This window comes from Thalassophryne amazonica, chromosome 2 (genome assembly GCF_902500255.1).
Source record: "Thalassophryne amazonica chromosome 2, fThaAma1.1, whole genome shotgun sequence".
Classification (NCBI taxonomy): domain Eukaryota; kingdom Metazoa; phylum Chordata; class Actinopteri; order Batrachoidiformes; family Batrachoididae; genus Thalassophryne; species Thalassophryne amazonica.
The window spans coordinates 105,142,139-105,160,220 of record NC_047104.1 but is presented as its reverse complement, the minus strand read 5'-3'; the positions used below and the strand labels follow the sequence as shown (position 1 = coordinate 105,160,220).

Genomic DNA, 18,082 nt, shown 5'->3' with positions numbered 1-18,082 from the left:
TGTGGAGTTTCTTTCGCTTTAAGCACAGCCCACAAAGCGGATCGGCGCGGCGCGGACGGAGGTGACGTCCGTCTGGCTGTTTCGAGCTGAAAACATCCTAATTTAAAGCTCTGTTCACCCAGGACGTCGTCAGAGAACAGAGAAGTTTCAGAAGAAGCCGGCATCAGGAGTTTACCCGGACATTCCACTGTTAAAGGAGATTTTGTAATGAAAGAACGTGCGGAGGAATTTGCCGAGTCGGATCCGTGACGACGTGGCAAATCCGTCTGCGCCGCGACATGAAAAACACCTCCGTGTTGAAAACCATTTGTAAAATTCAGGCGGCTTTTGATGGCTTTCAACAAGTGAGTATCTGAGAAATTGTTTAACAGCTTGGGCATGTTCCAACTTGTCCGTCAAGGTTTCCAACGGAGGTGTTTTTCCTGTGGCGACCCCCCGCGGTCGGGTCCGGCCCGACATGCGAATCTGCCCGCACGTTCTTTCATTACAAAATCTCCTTTAACAGTGGAATGTCTGGATAAACTCCTTATCCCGAATTCTTCTGAAAGTTCTCTGTTATCTCACGACGTCTTGGGTCCACAGAGCCTGAAATTAGGAAGTTTTCAACTTGAAACAGCGAGACGACGCCACCTCGGAGCGCAGATCGCCGTCAGGCGCCGTGGGCCATCCTTACGGCGACAGTAAAACTCCAAAATCTCTCATCAGCCGTTAAAATTTTCACCGAAAACCAGCTGAATTTATCGAATGGTGTCCACTTAGTTGTGCCTTACAGGTTTTGAAAAAATTTTGATCAAACAAAGCAGCAGTCTCTGAGCCATTCCTAAACAATGAAAAAATCGAAGAGAGGGTGGGCCACTCCTCACTCAAAGACTGCCCACAGGCGAATGACGTAACCGACAGGCGTGAAAAAACTCTCGCATGCCCACGAGGGTTCAAGCATGTCTGATGTAATCACACATGATTCAAATCCATATAGTTTTTGAAAAAAATAATAAGGTCCGTTACTTTTCTCACAGACCTCGTATATGCTTTTGTTGTGTTTTATAAGTGTAATAAAGGTTTACAATCAGAAATAAAGGAAAAAGTAAAGCGGAAATAATTTTCCTCACACATTTATTAAAAAAAACACAACAATCTATAATAAACTGACACTTTTGACACTTTTTTGACACAATTTTGACACTTTATAAAGGTAATTTGAGGTCTTGTGTGAAAGACTGTACAACAAAAAGGTTCAAACAATAAACACAAATGCACATTTTGAACAATATATACAAAATGGTCTATGCGTTTTACTTTCTTCATCTCAAAGCAATTTCTGTCTGCTATTACACAAAGGTTACATCACAAACGTCTACTTCTACTATGTTTTGGAGTGTTCTGTGCTGCTCCTACAGCAGCTTTCATTCACACTTTGGCCCACTTTGGCTCCTTACAGTCTGAGGAGCGGCCCTCCCCCTCGCTCCATTGATATGGTAAACAGTACTTTACGCCGAGAAAGCAACAGAGTTATCCAGTAACATTCACATGCAAACTAGTGGAGCAATCCTGATAGTTACACACTCTTTGTTTGAACACGTGAGATTGTCATCAGAGGCTCTCCGTCTGCTTTCACTGATCGCTGTGCGTAATGGCGCAGGGCGTTTCGGAGCCTAATAGTATGTACTCACTGGAGCACCCAGGCGGCTATTCAAATGGGCCAACTAGTAACATATCACTCCTGAAAATGATCTTTGGCTTTTCACGTGAGGTAAATCTGTCCTACAATTGGATTTTGAAAAACCATGTGATGGTGAACCAATTCCAATTGGACACTCACATTGTGCACGTCATCACACAGCTTCTATGAGGAGTACAAAGATGGCTGATGGCTGGCTCGAAAGTCCGCGGAGTTAACTTTTCAGCAAAAAAAGTAATTTTTTATCTCATATCATTAAAAGTTATTTATAATTTAGTAAAGCTTGTTCTTAGACGTCGTATATGATGGCGTCGGCCCCAGAGGGTTAATGGTTGTTGACAAGTTGACAGCTTTCAGGACTTTTGGCTATACAGTAAGTGTAAGGTCATCTGCAAAATGCTTTGGCTGATGATGTAATGTCTGCATCTGAGATATATGTAGACATAAGAGGGGTGATTGAGAAGCTTTGAGCCTGCCCTTGACCCAGAAAGTGTGGTTCTCCATCTTTTGTATTCTGAGAAACCAACATTTCTCAATATTACATCCAGTGAGTCAAAACTTCACACACACATTCTCCAGAAATGTTGGTTTCTCAGAATGCAAAAAAAGGAGAACCACACCCTCCTTTATTTGGGTCAGACTTAAAACATCTCAGTCGCCCTATGTACTGTATGTACAGTAGTGTTCAGAATAATAGTAGTGCTATGTGACTAAAAAGATTAATCCAGGTTTTGAGTATATTTCTTATTGTTACATGGGAAACAAGGTACCAGTAGATTCAGTAGATTCTCACAAATACAACAAGACCAAGCATTCATGATATGCACACTCTTAAGGCTATGAAATTGGGCTATTAGTAAAAAAAGTAGAAAAGGGGGTGTTCACAATAATAGTAGTGTGGCATTCAGTCAGTGAGTTTGTCAGTTTTGTGGAACAAACAGGTGTGAATCAGGTGTCCCATATGTAAGGATGAAGCCAGCACCTGTTGAACATGCTTTTCTCTTTGAAAGCCTGAGGAAAATGGGACGTTCAAGACATTGTTCAGAAGAACAGCGTAGTTTGATTAAAAAGTTGATTGGAGAGGGGAAAACTTATACGCAGGTGCAAAAAATTATAGGCTGTTCGTCTACAGTGATCTCCAATGCTTTAAAATGGACAAAAAAAAAACAAAAAAAAACAGAGACGCATGTAAGAAAATGGAAAACAGCCGTCAGAATGGATAGAAGAATAACCAGAATGGCAAAGGCTCACCCATTGATCAGCTCCAGGATGATCAAAGACAATCTGGAGTTACCTGTAAGTTCTGTGACAGTTAGAAGATGCCTGTGTGAAGCTAATTTATTTGCAAGAATCACCCGCAAAGTCCCTCTGTTAAATAAAAGACATGTGCAGAAGAGGTTACAATTTGCCAAAGAACACATCAACTGGCCTAAAGAGAAATGGAGGAATATTTTGTTGACTGATGAGAGTAAAATAGTTCCTTTTGGGTCCAAGGGCCGCAGACAGTTTCTGAGACGACCCCCAAGCTCTGAATTCAAGCCACAGTTCACAGTGAAGAAAGTGAAGCATGGTGGTGTAAACATCATGATATGGGCATGTTTCTACTACTATGGTGTTGGGCCTATATATCGCATACCAGGTATCATGGATCAGTTTGGATATGTCAAAACACTTGAAGAGGTCATGTTGCCTTATGCTGAAGAAGACATGCCCTTGAAATGGGTGTTTCAACAAGACAATGACCCCAAGCACACCAGTAAACAAGCAAAATCTTGGTTTCAAACCAACAAAATTAATGCCTCGCAGATGTGAAGAAATCATGAAAAACTGTGGTTATACAACTAAATACTAGTTTAGTGATTCACAGGATTGCTTAAAAAGCAGTTTGAACATAATAGTTTTGAGTTTGTAGCATCAACAGCAGATGCTACTATTATTGTGAACACCCCCTTTTCTACTTTTTTTTTACTAATAGCCCAATTTCATAGCCTTAAGAGTGTGCATATCATGAATGCTTGGTCTTGTTGGATTTGTGAGAATCTACTGAATCTACTGGTACCTTGTTTCCCATGTAACAATAAGAAATATACTCAAAACCTGGATTAATCTTTTTAGTCACATAACACTACTATTATTCTGAACACTACTGTATATGTGTGTGTGTGTGTGTGTGTGTGTGTGTGTGTGTGTGTGTGTGTGTGTGTGTGTGCATTGCAAGCTAAAATTCACTCCGCGAAATTCAGTTCAGCACAGGATACAAATGAGATTCAATCAATACTGGGCAAACCCTGCTGTGCACATTCAGTTTTCACTATTTTCCATAAATAACTAATGTATCTCCTTGAAATACAGCGATTTCACATACAAAGTATAGTTAAATAGTTAAAGTAATAGAACATTCTTAACTCTATTGTTTCTGTATGAAAACGTTGCTTTTTCGTCCTAACAATGAATGATTCATTTGTGATACAAGGATGTTTTGTTCAGCTCGTCGTAGCTGTAGGTATTGATTTGTTCAGATACCGTTGCGTTTGGCAACCTTCGTGCAATACGTCGGACTTGAGAGGTTGAACGAAAGTTCAAGCGAAACACTAACATTACAAAAACTAAGCAAATGATAAGAAACCATCAAGAATGAAAGCAAAACGATATACGGGTGAATTGAGGTTGTTGGAGTAATTCGTTCAAATTCTAACGCAGTGACAGTTGCAGGAACGAAGCTGAACAAAGGTTAAACAATGCCTCCAAAAGTCAAGGAAAGTCCAGATTTTTTGTTTTGTTTGGGCTTCATTGTCCTCCGTTAGTGCCGTGTGACTGCGGCTTAAAGCTGGGTATCATCAGAGTAACAGTGAAAGCTGATTCTGTAACTTCGCATATCTGTCCAAGTGATGCTAAATAGAGAGAAAACAGAAAGGGATGCCATACAGAACCCTGTGGTACTCCATAGTTTACCAGAACAAACTTCAAAGTGATATTGGTATCACTGGCTAGGTTTTATCTTGTTTGTCTGACTGATATCAATGTGTCTTGCATAACAAAGTGGTTTTCGAGCATACCCAACTATATACATAATCAACTGTATTAAAGGCTGCACCAAGGTCAAACAAAAGCAGTACTGTGGTTATGTGCAAGTCTGTCGCCAACAAAAGGTCATTCACTACTTTAGTATAATCAAGATAGGGCCCCTTGCCTTTGCCAGCTGACATGGGGTGTCAGATTGCCCTATGGACATTGGACAAATCGCTCATCAGTCACGGAGCCTATCTGAGACCTCTGACTGGAGGTGAAGGTGCAAACTCTATGCAGAAAAGCCCTACATTGAATTCAAACCCCTAACTAAACATTCATTACAGAACTGCCTAAATTCACTGGGCATTTATATTTTGATTTTGGTGGTGTCTTGATGTAGGAATGCAACGGTTAATTTTCACTAAAATACTTGCTGCCTATGAAGTGTTTACAGTTTAGTACTGTGGTGAACAGAAGAAAAGTTTGAGTGTACAGTGATATACACTTAGAAGATGTTGGGCCAGCTGATGATATCAGTTGTCACCTATTCATTTCTACGCAATTGTTTTGTTTATGCATAATTAAACAACATTAAACATAATCCTTATGCACCCAGTACTGAACTAATGCCTCTAATACTGGCTTTTTCCCTGGCTGGTTTTGAAGTGCACTATATTCCCATGAGGGCTTTGGCAGAAGGTGGATTCAGTCTGTGACTCACTTCTTTGTCTCTTTCAAAGTGCACAGTGAAAAACTGAATACATCACAGGAGACCACCCATTTTCAGATTCCTACAAATGTGCCTAAGTAATGCAACCATGATTTAGATGACTCTGGAGGACATAAACAGCTTATGAAAAACTGGATTACTTTTATCATTAACTGAGACTTCAGACTGTCCAACATTGACATTATATTTTATTATTACTTTATTTTGTCATTTGATTTTGACCACAATGGCAATAAGTGTTTTCACTTTTTTGTGACATCCATGTATTTTTTAATGTATTTACAATTATATTTTGTACTTACATTGAACTTATGACGTAAACAAAATCTCTCTCTCTCTCTCTCTCTCTCTCCTCTCTCCTCTCTCTCTCTCTCTCTCTCTCTCTCTCTCTCACACACACACACACACACACACACACACACACACACACACACACACACACACACACACACACACACACACACACACACACACACACACCCTTTTAATATAATGCTGATTTACCACCCCCTGTTGGAATGGTGTGTTAGTCCAGAATATAATTAGCAATGTTAGCTAATATCCGTAGTTTCTCCGAAAATATTAGACCAAGCAGCATTCCATTTTGGCCCCACTCATCCTTGACCCAAAATACATAAGGATACCAAAGAGCAAATGTTAGTTGTCCCCAGTCGCAAACACACAGAACTTTGGTTTTTTTTCTACATTCTGCTGAAAGCAGGTGTTTTAATTTGTACAAATGCACAAACAAGGACGGTGGCGGAAGACATCAAAAGCAATACTCTTTTCAATCATGGTAATGACAACATGACACTAAAAAACTGACTAAACCGATTAAACTACGAAAACACAACAAATCAATAACACTCACAACACTGTTAAACTAACATGAACCACAATAACAACATTTAAAACCCCAAAACCCCAAACTCACATGGTGTGTTGCAGCACAATGTCCATTATTTACTGCTTAGCTAAAGATGCTAATTTCTCCGAAAATATTAAGCCTATCAACTTTCAGTTTTTGCAGTGTTCATCCTTGACCCAAAATCCAAAAGCATACCAAATGACAAATGTCAGCTCTCCCCAGTTTCGCCATGTTCGAAGCCATACACATGCACGCATGCACACACGCAGCATGCACGCACCCACACAAAGGCCACTTGGCTGTTATAATATAGATGATTTCAGTCATATTGTTGAGTAAAATTATTTTTGAAAATTCTTCATCAATATATATGTTAACATGTTTCCTAACTGTATATTGTGTTAACTTTTCAGTTTAACATTCTTGTCCTCCAGTAATAAGGCTGATGGTTCAGTTCTTCTAAAGCACAGTAACTACTGCAAAGTCTGTATACCTCCAGCATGCAACAACACAAAAACGTAGAGTTGTGGAGTTTTACTTTGCATGTAAAATGATACAAACTGACACACTGACTGTCATTTGCAATGCGCTGCACGTCCTGCACGCCGGATGATGCGGTTGTATTTATTATTAAGGCCGTGTGCTCTGCAGCTGTGTTTCACTCAGTCTGACAGAAGCCAGATATCCTTTTTCACTGTGGTTGTTCTGTGCAGGGACCTTTATTATAATTATTGGTCCTGCAGGCCTCCTGTTACCAACATAAAATGCCTCTGGGGAGACTCCAAAATTGTAAGAGCAGATTTTATCGTTTGTCGTTTAATGGTGGAATAGCAAAAAGGCCCAGTAGGAAGATGTTTTTTCTTTTGCGTGTCATTGTAAGATGTGAAGAAAGTGTTGCTTTTCAGTTCTTACAAACTTCAAAGTCATCCTTTCACTGGGATGCTGTGCTTACACCTGTTCCCACTTTACCTCCACTTTCTTTGCAGAATAATGGCACTCTCCAGTGGACACATTTTCTACAGACACCTGCAGTGTATGCCTGTTGACAGCTGTCTGCCTTTATCTCATTATCAGTCCTTTGTAACTTCACTTTGTGCTGGGCACAGTAACGATCCCTGAAGCAGAATCGTGTTAATACGGTGCATCCAGAAAGTATTCACAGAGCCTCACTTTTTACGCATTTTGTTATGTTACAGCCTTCTTTCAAAATGAAGTAATTTTTTCCCTCAAAATTCTACACACAACATAATGACAATGTGAAAAAAAGTTTATTTTTTTTATTTTAGCATATATATATATATTTATATATATATATATATATGTATGTATACGAGGTCTATTAGAAAAGTATCCGACCTTATTATTTTTTCAAAAACGATATGGATTTGAATCACGTGTGATTGCGTCAGACAAGCTTGAACCCTCGTGCGCATGCGTGAGTTTTTCCACGCCTGTCGGCTGCGTCATTCGCCTGTGAGCAGTCTTTGAGTGAGGAGTGGTCTACCCCCTTGGCGGATTTTCATTGTCAGGAAATGGCGGAATGACTTCGGCTTTTTTTCCATCAGAATTTTTTCAGAAACTGTTAGAGACTGGCACCTAGAAACCATTTGAAAAATTTATCTGGCTTTCGGTGAAAATTTTACGGGCTTCACAGAGAATAAGGAGTGTTACTACAGCTTTAAGGATGGCTTTAAGGACGGCTTTAAGGACGCTCGGCGCGCCGTGCTCCGTGCCGCCATCGAGAGCCACAAACCACTGGATCATTTGTAAACGGATGTCTCTGTGGAGCCGGACCGTCGTGTGCACTTTCTCTGGTTATCACAAGAGCTGGACATCAACCATTTTCCGGCAGATTTCACTTTTAACAAGAGATTTTGTCATGGAAAGCCGAGCGGAGGCTTCGCGTGTCACGACCGATTTGCTGATGGAGCGAGACAAAGGAACACCTCCGTTTTGGTCTCACAGGACGGCTTTGAGATGGCGTTCAGACAGCTGTCAGTGGTTTTTCCATCGAGTGATTATCCGAGAAATTGTGGATGTGCCTGGACATGCCAGAACATGTCCCCTGTAGCTCTGTGGGATAAGGAGTTTCACTGCCAATATGTAGATCCAGGCTCGATTCCCAGTCATGCTACCTGTCTGTGTTGTTGGACAGCTCACGTCATCTGCATCGTCTCAATCCACCCAGCTATACATGTAATAGCTGGAGATAGACTGTCTTCTGCTCCACTCTACGGAAAACCGAACGGTCCCCCCTAAAAATTGGTCCACCCTGTCTCCACTGCGCATGCGTCATTTCAGACCACAGCAGCACATCTGAGATGGAGTCTCTTCACCCAAAGCGATCAAATGGATTAATGGGATTATTAACCAGATGACAAGGTAAATCCTCTTAAATCATTCTGAAGTCAGTTTTAAGCAGAAACGAGGCCATTTTAAGCAGAAATGAGGCAATATTCCGTGACACTTTGAAATGACGGACGCGCGGTGAACACAGCAGCTAGCAGCCCGTGTAGCCGTGTCGCTCTGATTGCTTCTTCTGTCTTTTATGATGAAATAATGCTGAATTTATGTGGAAATGATTGTTGTACAAAAGTTTCAGATATCTGTTGCTGAGTTAGATGATGACTGGAGTGCAGTTTTAAGCAGAAACAAGGTAATAATCCGTGAACCGCAGCTAATGACGCATGCACAGTAAAGGAAGGGTGGACCGATTTTAGGGGGGAACGTTTGGTCTGCGACACAGTTATAAGTACCTTCACCAGTAGTCTTCACGGTCTTTGTAAGAGATACTGCAAGATCTGCATGTGCATTAGCATGCATCTTGCTTGTTTATGTTCATGCAGAGGAGGTGATGGTCTAGTGGTTAAGAGTTGTGCTTGAGACCAGAGGATCCTTGGTTCAAACCCCATCCTCACCGGTAAATCACTAAGGGCTTTTGGGCAAGGACCTTAATCCCCAAGCTGTTCCTGGTGTTTATTGTGCGCCTTGCATGGCAGCACCCTGACATCAGTGTGTCTGTGTAATTGGATGAATGTGAGGCATCATTGTAAAGTGCTTTGAGCTTCTGATTCAGATGGAAAAGTGCTATATAAATGCAGTCTATTTATGCTCATTGTGCTGTGAAAACCAATTACAAATACAGCATGCATCTGTTTGTATTTTTCAACATGATTGGTAAATGGACTGCATTTATAGAGCACTTTTCTGTCTGCATCAGAAGCTCAAAGAGCTTTATAGTGATGCCTCGCACACAGACACACACACACCAACGTCTCACTACACGCCATGAGCAACTTGGGGATTAAGGACCTTGCCCAAGGGCCCTTAGCAAGTTTCTGGTCTGCCTTGGTTTTGAACCGAGGTACCGCTGGTCTAAAGCGCAATGCTTAACCACTAGACCATCACCAACTTGGAGAAAACAAAGTGTTTTACAGGGCTGTGTCACACTCAGATGTTCACTCACTGACCTGATGTTCTACACTCTTTATCTCTTTATGATGATTTCACACTGGAAAATTAGATAGTTTCTTTGCTGAATATATGAATTGACTTGTTGTAAACCAGTTTCATTAGAAGGAAGTCTCTTAAAACCCTCACTGTCCATAGACTAGCTTTTGAATAAGCCTGGGAACACAGTGAGTGATGTGTCGGAGGGAGGAAGCAGATGTGTGTGAGAGCGGTCCAGAGCTGTAGCACTATCACAGGGCGTCTTTGTGTGGCTGTAGAGAGCGTGTTAACACTTGCACAGTCGTATGCTAATTCCTTTTTAGTATGAGAGAGAATTAAGGACGAGAAAAGCGATCAGAGTCCCTGCTTTACTTGTCTCAGGCAACACGGACAGTGAGGCAGAAAAACAGAGCGAGCATCAGAGAGACAGATCGAGCCTGCAATAAAGAGACGGGGAGGTACGCTACAGAAATAGCATAGAAGGAACATCAAAGGGGAATCACCATAACCTTTCCTTCCCTTTTGCATCGGGCTTTGCACTTGATGTCGCTGCAGGTGATGCTGCATGAGAGATTTGTGCGGAGAGGCTGGCAGTGAGATTTGGATTCGAGAGGCACAGGGTGGAGGGTTGGGGGATTTAAAGAGCAAGAAACGGAGGGAGATTTCGATAGATCCCACAGAGTGAGAGTAAAGGGAAGGCAGCCAGCGCAGAGAAGGAGCAGAGGACAACCGCTGACTGGGAGTGTACACATGGGAAAGAAGAAAACGACTGCTCTCTGTGCTTGGCGTGCGGCTGTCAGCCTGGATTGTTAGTCATCTCCTGCCTCGCATTTAGAGGACACACAGAGAGACTGAGGCAGGCTGTGGAGATGGAGCTGCATGCAGAGGATGAACTGTGATCGCTGTCCTCAGAACCCCTCGGACACTTGCACTGGTGTCGTTGCAGGCCGTTAGCCTCACTGTTAGGCAGCAGCCGTCAGGGTGATTGATCCACAATGAGCTCCAAGCATTCCTCCGACTGGATCCCCTACAGGTAATGTACCACATTCCTGACAGCAGCGGAAAGGGCACGTTGTTCCTCTTCTGAAGCCGTGTGCGTTTATTTTTGTGATTTTAGGAGGGTGTTCTGACATGTGAGTGACTGACAGGGAGAATGTACTGCTGACAGTAACGAAGGATCAGCACAGTCAAAGGAATAAGCATTGCCGGTTGTTTAATCTATATGTATATTCGAAAGCGATACCAAAAGGGAAACGAGAACTATGCAAAAGTGAATCCTATAAATGCTGCTGCAAGAACTACTGATGTCTCGGTCCAGTCGCTGTGCACTCATTGACTGTTCATCTGTCAAACTCTCTAAGTCCATTTGTTTTTTACACCATGCTATAAATTCCCAAGCAAATCTGCCTTTTTGTGCAACTGTGCATATGTGCATGCATTCTTTGCTGCAGCGCACTGGGAGTACAAACGCTGACATTTGTAGCAAACGATAAAATTGTTTTCACTTAGCATTATCGGGCTTTTAACCTTTCGCCGTGGAACATCTATGTGCTCTCATCATTTCAAGTGCAGTAACGCTGCTGCCTCCCTCCTCTGATTGAACAGCCATTGCCATGGTTTTCTTGCTCACTCTGATGTTATTGGCTCGTAGTTGCTATAAGTTACAGTGGCAATCCATAAATTTCAGAAGGAAACTGCATCAGGACAACAGCAGCAAGAGGTCTGTTTGTTTGTTTGTTTGTTTTATTTTTGCAACATTCTAAAGGAGTGGCTTCTTGAACATGTAGCGGCAAAAACCGTATTTACACTTTTTTTTTTAAATCAGTGGTTAACTTTAGAACGAGATGGATGTAAATTGGAATAATACTTGTACACTGAAAAAAGGAGACTTGTTGGACCATTAATGCTTTACTGGATAACACCCAAATTAAAGATGTGGATCCAAATTAACAAGTAATATTTTTGGCAACTTGTTAACTTATTTTAGCCAAAGTTAATGCTACCAAATGAAGAAATTTTTTCAGGTTTTCTCTTTTTTCAGTGCAAAAATTCAGATGCTATAGATTTTTTTTTTTTTTACACTGCCTTACTGCTACACGGGGTAAGGGCCGTAACGTTTTGTTTGGCTTCAAACTGCACTCATGTCTTTCTGAAATGATTCCTTGTAGTTTCATCGTCTGAGTGTCAGTGAGAGGGCAGAGACTGACTGATGGAGTCAGTCAGCCATTTTTCTCATCTTGTGAAGGTAGAGTGAAAAATCCACATTCTTCTGTGCAGACCGCACTACTGTGCTGCTGTTTATGCTCATTTGACAGATCCAGTGCACCGACTCACACAAGTAAATAATAAAAATAGCTCAAATGCATATAGAGAAACAGGCAGTGTTAACCCTTATTCTCTGTAGACTGCTGCAAATTTACTGAGGAGGTATTTTAGGAAGTACAGATGTGTGAATTTATGTCTTTTTCTGCCAAAAAAGTAAGTCCCTTCGGCTGCTCCCTTGTTTGCACTCGGGGTCGCCACAGCAAATCCAAGTTGGATCTGCATGTTGAATTGGCACAGGTTTTACGCTGGATGCCCTTCCTGACGCAACTCCACATTACATGGAGAAATCCTAAAAAATGTAAAATATTTAACAAAAGAAATTCAGAAAATGGTGTAAGAAACTGCATTTTCAATGCTTTCTTTTTTTAGAGATAGAGAGATTTTGTGTTCTAGGGTTGTGAAAATTTATCCCAAAATTGACACGTGTAAGCTATATCCAAAAGCTGAACACACAGATGTTTCTTGCTTTATAGAAAGATGTAATTAAAAACTCTGTAAAATAGGCTAAATAGGCTAAACCAAGACCAAATAGACTCTTATGTTTTCTGTTAATATGGCCATCATATGTGGACAGGTACTAATAGAAAAGTGCCATGCAATCAGTCTACCTTGTTTGGTCTGGACCTTCAGACTTTTCAATTTGGTGTAAACCAAAAGCTGCCTCAGACCATGTTGTGTCTAAAGAACCAAATAACAGTTTGAGCCAACCAAAAGAGGCGGTCTCAGTCGGATCAAACTGAACCATGGTACGGTTTGTTTGCAGTGCGAAAATGCTTATTAACTATTTTGAGCCTTTGGACCAATCACAGGAAGTTGGAGCAATGTATCATCACCCATTAAACAGTAGAAGAAAGGAAACGAACATAGTAACAACGAGTCGTGGGAGCACATGGAGAGGAGGAGACAATGCTTAGGGCCCCTTCACACATAGTACGAATGTGGTTGAACTGCACATGAAGTGTGCATGAAGCAGGAATGGTATGCAAATACGTGTAAAATCGTCACTGCTTCCAATGCCTCGTACACCTGTTGCTACAACTATTTCCACACACCAGGGGCTGATAGACAGAGTATGCGCTGTGACAGCCCATCAAACCCATTCCTGGCAGGTGTCGGCCACATTCTAGCTGATATACACAATCATCTAACACCGCTCGCTTAGCACTTAGAAAATGTGTGGCCATTTGCACTGTTAACACAAAAACAGTCAGCAGACAATCACTGTCAGGCTGGATGTGAAGTTTGTCTAAGTGCCCCACAAGTGTGGCTTTACAAACAGACACAGTGACACATTGGTGTGTGTGCTGAACTGACAGGGGGTGTGTCCGCCCACAGGGGCGGCTGTGGAGTTCTGTGGTTCTGGACGTCACGGCTGGGGAACACGTACCATGTTTGGACGGACATGAACAAACAACTGTCCATTGTGACACGCGTGTGTCTGCTTGCTATCCTCACATGGATATACTTTAAAACATATATCGTCGTTGCGACGGGCTGCAGAGAGCAAGCACATGTCACGTCACCCAGGCGGTGCTTGTCCTGGACACTTGTATTGTCCACTTGATAAGAGGGTTTCAATATAATGCAGTGTTTTTATATGGTGTGTGATTTTATTTTTTCTTAAATACATCCATGTGCTTCTTGATATCAGGCATTTTCCCATATCTTTTGCAGGACAGTGATGTTAGCTCAGTGGTAACGTATCTCACTGGCAATCAGAGCTTTTGGAAATTGCAGGTTCGAATCTCGTGTATTTTTTTTATTTATTTTTTATTTTCACAGCAGGTGCGCGATGTGGTTACACATGCTGCAGCTGCTCGCACTGTGTTTCCGCATGCAAGAAACCGTCGCACCGGCATTGTTTACGCCTGCCCATCGGCTCAATGTTTTCGTGGTTCACTCATACAAGTTGTTCTGCCGTGAGTTGCCCTGAGTTGTACTTATTCGTACTATGTGTGAAGGGGCCCTTAGTGTTGTAATTTGATCAGAAAAAGTAAAAATCCATTTGGAAGCACACATAAAAATTTGCTCCATTCAGATGTAAGTTTCCACCAAACTGACAAGCTAATGTCTGCCAACCAACCACTGCTAAGTATAGAGAGATACAGCCTAGACATCAAAACCTAAGTACTTTGTGGAAATTTGTTTACTGTGAATGCAAGATTACAACACGAAACCCAACTAACTGGACGAAACATATAAAATGGTGAACCTTGGCACCAATCTTGATCTGGACTTTCAGGTAACATGTGAGCATCATGTCAGCCAAAACCAGTGAGATTAGCTGTGACCTTCCTGTGACAAACAGCTGAGGTTTTAACTTATTCTGCTGTAAATCTGAGTTCACATCACAAAAACTTTAATTAAAAAAAATCCAGAAGTCTCACTTTTGTATAAAAATGTATTTTCTTTTATTCAAAAACACAGCATCAATTTGTAAACAGCACTGTTAGCAAATCAGGCCAAGAAAGATTTTGGAAATCAGACTGACAGTGTTGTGTTTCTTTGTTTGTTTCCGTCTTTTTTTTTTGCACTTGCATTCAAAATGTTCTTGGGCTCCTTTTTACAGAAGCAGCAGATGTGACACATTGTGTTTAGCACAGTGTAGCAGTGAAACATTTAATATATATATTTTTAATCTGTGCCACTGCCTTATTTTCTGCACTTGCAAATGTCAGTTTACAATTTGGGTGTAGATGGAGGGTCATTTATGATGAAAATTTAAAATATACTTTTAAAATATACTAATTGAATAGAAATAGCTGAAAGAGTCCAATGGATGCAAAATAGAGGCTCTTAAATGATAAAAGTCTGAAAATGCAGAGGTTGTGTAAAACAGGTTAGATGGTTGTGTCATGGTTGGTATTTGATTTGTTCATTACTGCAGCCTTTTCCAGTCCAGCATCAGAAAAAAAGCCAAATGAATTCCTTTCACTGATTATACATCTTCTTAAAATCTACACGTGTTGTGCTGCAGGATGAGTGTGATGAGAGACTCTTCACAATAATGAGCTGTTTGACCTGCAGTGGAACAGCTCCGTTTGTGTCATTATCTCCCTGTCTGATGTCCATTCACACACTTGATTACTCTGATTGCAGACATGGAGTGCTTTGTTTGCCTGTATGTTTGACAGCGAGCGGGAGGTAAATACATTTTTATTGCATGCCTGCAGGTTTGTCAGCAAACCCTTGTGCAGAACATCCACATTGAATATAATCTGCAGGACTGACTGGATTGGACACTTTTCCAGTTTGTGCCAAAAAATCTGAAGATCAATGAGTTTCTGTCGTGACCTTTATGACATGCTGGCTTTCTTTATTAAGCACAAGTACAGCACAACAGGAAGTAAAAATTGCTACTACACCAGAGAAATTCTAGATTGACAATAATAGATAGAATACTTCACAGTCAGTATTCCAGCATGCAAGACTGCAGTACACACAGTAATCAGCCACACTGTTGGGCTCATTTGAGCAATAAGAACTTTTATCACTGGAATGTCTCATTATTTTCACTTTGACATGCTGTATGTATCAAAGATCATTTATTGTTCAGAAGAAAACAGTCCATTTTCTTATTACTGGAAATATAATGTATGGAGACCATCCAGCCATGAAGTATATAGAACAACATCACAAAGAGAAGAAATAATGTCCAAAAGGCTCAATGAATCAGATTTTTAATGCAAAGAGGTATTTCATCACAATCTGCCTCAATATATAAAAAAGAAATCTTACAAAACTGAAAGTTGTTTTTTTTTTTGCTATTATTTTCAAGGTTTATGAGAACAGCCGAAAAAGATTTCTAATTTTCACCTGTCTCCATCCATCACACATTTGTTCTTCATCTGCTATAATTTGTTCTGTTGAATTTGTTTTGAAATAAACTGCTCATCGCGTTTTAATTGGAAACAATTTTGGTTTCAGGGGAGCCTGTGAGGTGCTGAATGGCACAAGGTGACAACCCAATCAGTGAGTCTGACAGCAGTGATTAAAAGCTCTGGCAGGAAGAAGTCTGGAAACAGAAAGCACCCAGCCAATCACTGCTAACGTCGTGTTGCTTTCTTAATGAGACGGATTAATTAATCTTTGCATTCAAATGATTACACAAAAGAAAAAAAAAAAACACCCCAGAGAGGCCAAAAGAAACCTACGGTTTATTTCATTATATAGTGTGATGGTAGTGATGTGCAACTCCTTCAAAAACTAAAAAAAAAAAAAAAATAAATAATAGTAATAAAAAGGTGTGGAGGGTGGTATGTGTGTTCCTCATGTTCAGGTCTTCTACCAGAGGCTGGAAGTTTCTGATGTTGTGTCTGGAATCTGCTGGAGCCACTCTTCCAATCTGGGGCATTACTGGTCTTAGTGCTCCTATTACCACTGGGACCACTTTGGACTTTACCTTCCAATTCTGCTCCAGTTGCTCCTTCAGTCCTTGGTACTTCTCTATTTTCTCATGCTCCTTTCTGATGTTGTTGTCAGCTGGGATTGCCACATCGATCACAACTGCGGTTTTCTTTCCCTTGTCAACAACCACTATGTCTGGTTGGTTTTCCAGCAGCTACTTATCTGTCTGGAATTTGAAGTCCTACAGGACCTTAGCCCTGTATTTCCGAACCACTTTTAGTGGTGTCTTCCATTGGGACTTGGGGATTTCAAATCCGTATGTGACACAGATGTTCCTGTACACGATTCCCGACACTTAGTTGTGCATCTCGGTGTACGCTGTCCCAGCTTGCATCTTGCATCCTGCTACTATGTACTGGACTGTCTCTGGGGCACATTTGCACAGCCTGCAACCTGGGCCCTGTCGGCTGTGGTAGACTCCTGCCTTCATGTATCTGGTGCTTTGGGCTTATACTTGTGCTGCCATGATCAGAGCCTCTGTGCTGTCCTTAGCCCGGCCTTTTCTAGCCACTGGTGGGTCTCCTTGATGTCAGCCAAATCCTCTATCTGTTGAGGGGCTTGGTCTTCCATGATGTCTCTTCCTCCTGTTCCTTATCACTGTCATTCTACAGCTGCCTTAGGCATTCTTATAGCAGCTGATCTCAGGGAGCCATCTTTCTGATGTATTCATGGATGCTTCTCCTCTCTTCCTGGATTGTGGCTCTGACACCCACTAATCCTCACCCTTCCTCCTTTCATTGCTCATAGAGCCTCAGGGTAATGGACTTTGGGTGGAACCCTCCGTGTATTGTGAGGAGATTTTTGTTTCTTGATATCAGTGACATCTATCTCCTCCTGTGGCCAACTTAGTATCACAGCTGGGTATCTGATGACTGGTAGTGCATATGTATTGATGGCCTGGATCTTGGACCTGGTTCTTACCACTGAACTGGCTTCTCAGCACCTGTCTTACATTCTGGATTTAGCTATGGCTGACCTTCTTGCATCGTCATTGTGGTTCTCATTGGCTTGTGGCATGAGGCATTCCCAGCCACTGCCTTCTGGTAACTCATATATATATATATCATTTAGAATCTGACTAAAAATTAGAAATGTATTTTTATGTTGGAACAGGAAGCATGTTGACAGTGCTTACTGTGACGATGCAAGAAGGTCAGCCACAAATTCATAAATAGTGGCGCGTGGATTGCTTAGTGTGTGATCAAAGAATCCTGAACATGCCCCTATCTTCATATCCAAACCAGCTAAGCTAACAGGCTGAATTATGTTTTTGGGGCGTGCGCAGCAGTTCTCACAATGGCTTGCTTTGGTGTTGCCATTAAAAGTTATGAACTGCTTATTTTTTCAGTAAACGTGCATTAACAGGACCTCACAGATTAAGCTACTGATAGCTACTAAAAGTGCTAACGTCATTAGCATACAGCATTAAATAAGATGAAAATTTCACTCGGTGGACATTTTACGACAAAACAATAAAATGCTCAAAACGGCAGACACAGCCCTCCACAACAATTAGCGACCACATTGAGTGACCTCAGTTACGGACGCTATAACTCATTGTGATATTTCTTTTAAAACATTTATAAAATTGTTTCATACATTTTACTGTTATTGC

At 41.3% G+C, this 18,082-nt stretch overlaps 1 protein-coding gene across 3 annotated transcripts in view; it reads left to right on the top strand.

The window, feature by feature from the left end:
• Nucleotides 1-18,082, top strand: part of tub (TUB bipartite transcription factor) — a 168,175-nt gene that overhangs the window by 73,739 nt on the left and 76,354 nt on the right. The window contains exon 1 of one of the 3 annotated variants that reach the window (XM_034191106.1): nucleotides 9,947-10,768. The exons of the other annotated variants lie outside the window; for them this stretch is intronic. Within the exon in view, the coding sequence (XP_034046997.1) occupies nucleotides 10,731-10,768 (38 nt within the window). The 5' untranslated portion in view covers nucleotides 9,947-10,730. Of the gene's footprint in view, nucleotides 1-9,946; nucleotides 10,769-18,082 lie in introns of those variants that run through there. 3 annotated transcript variants of the gene reach the window in all.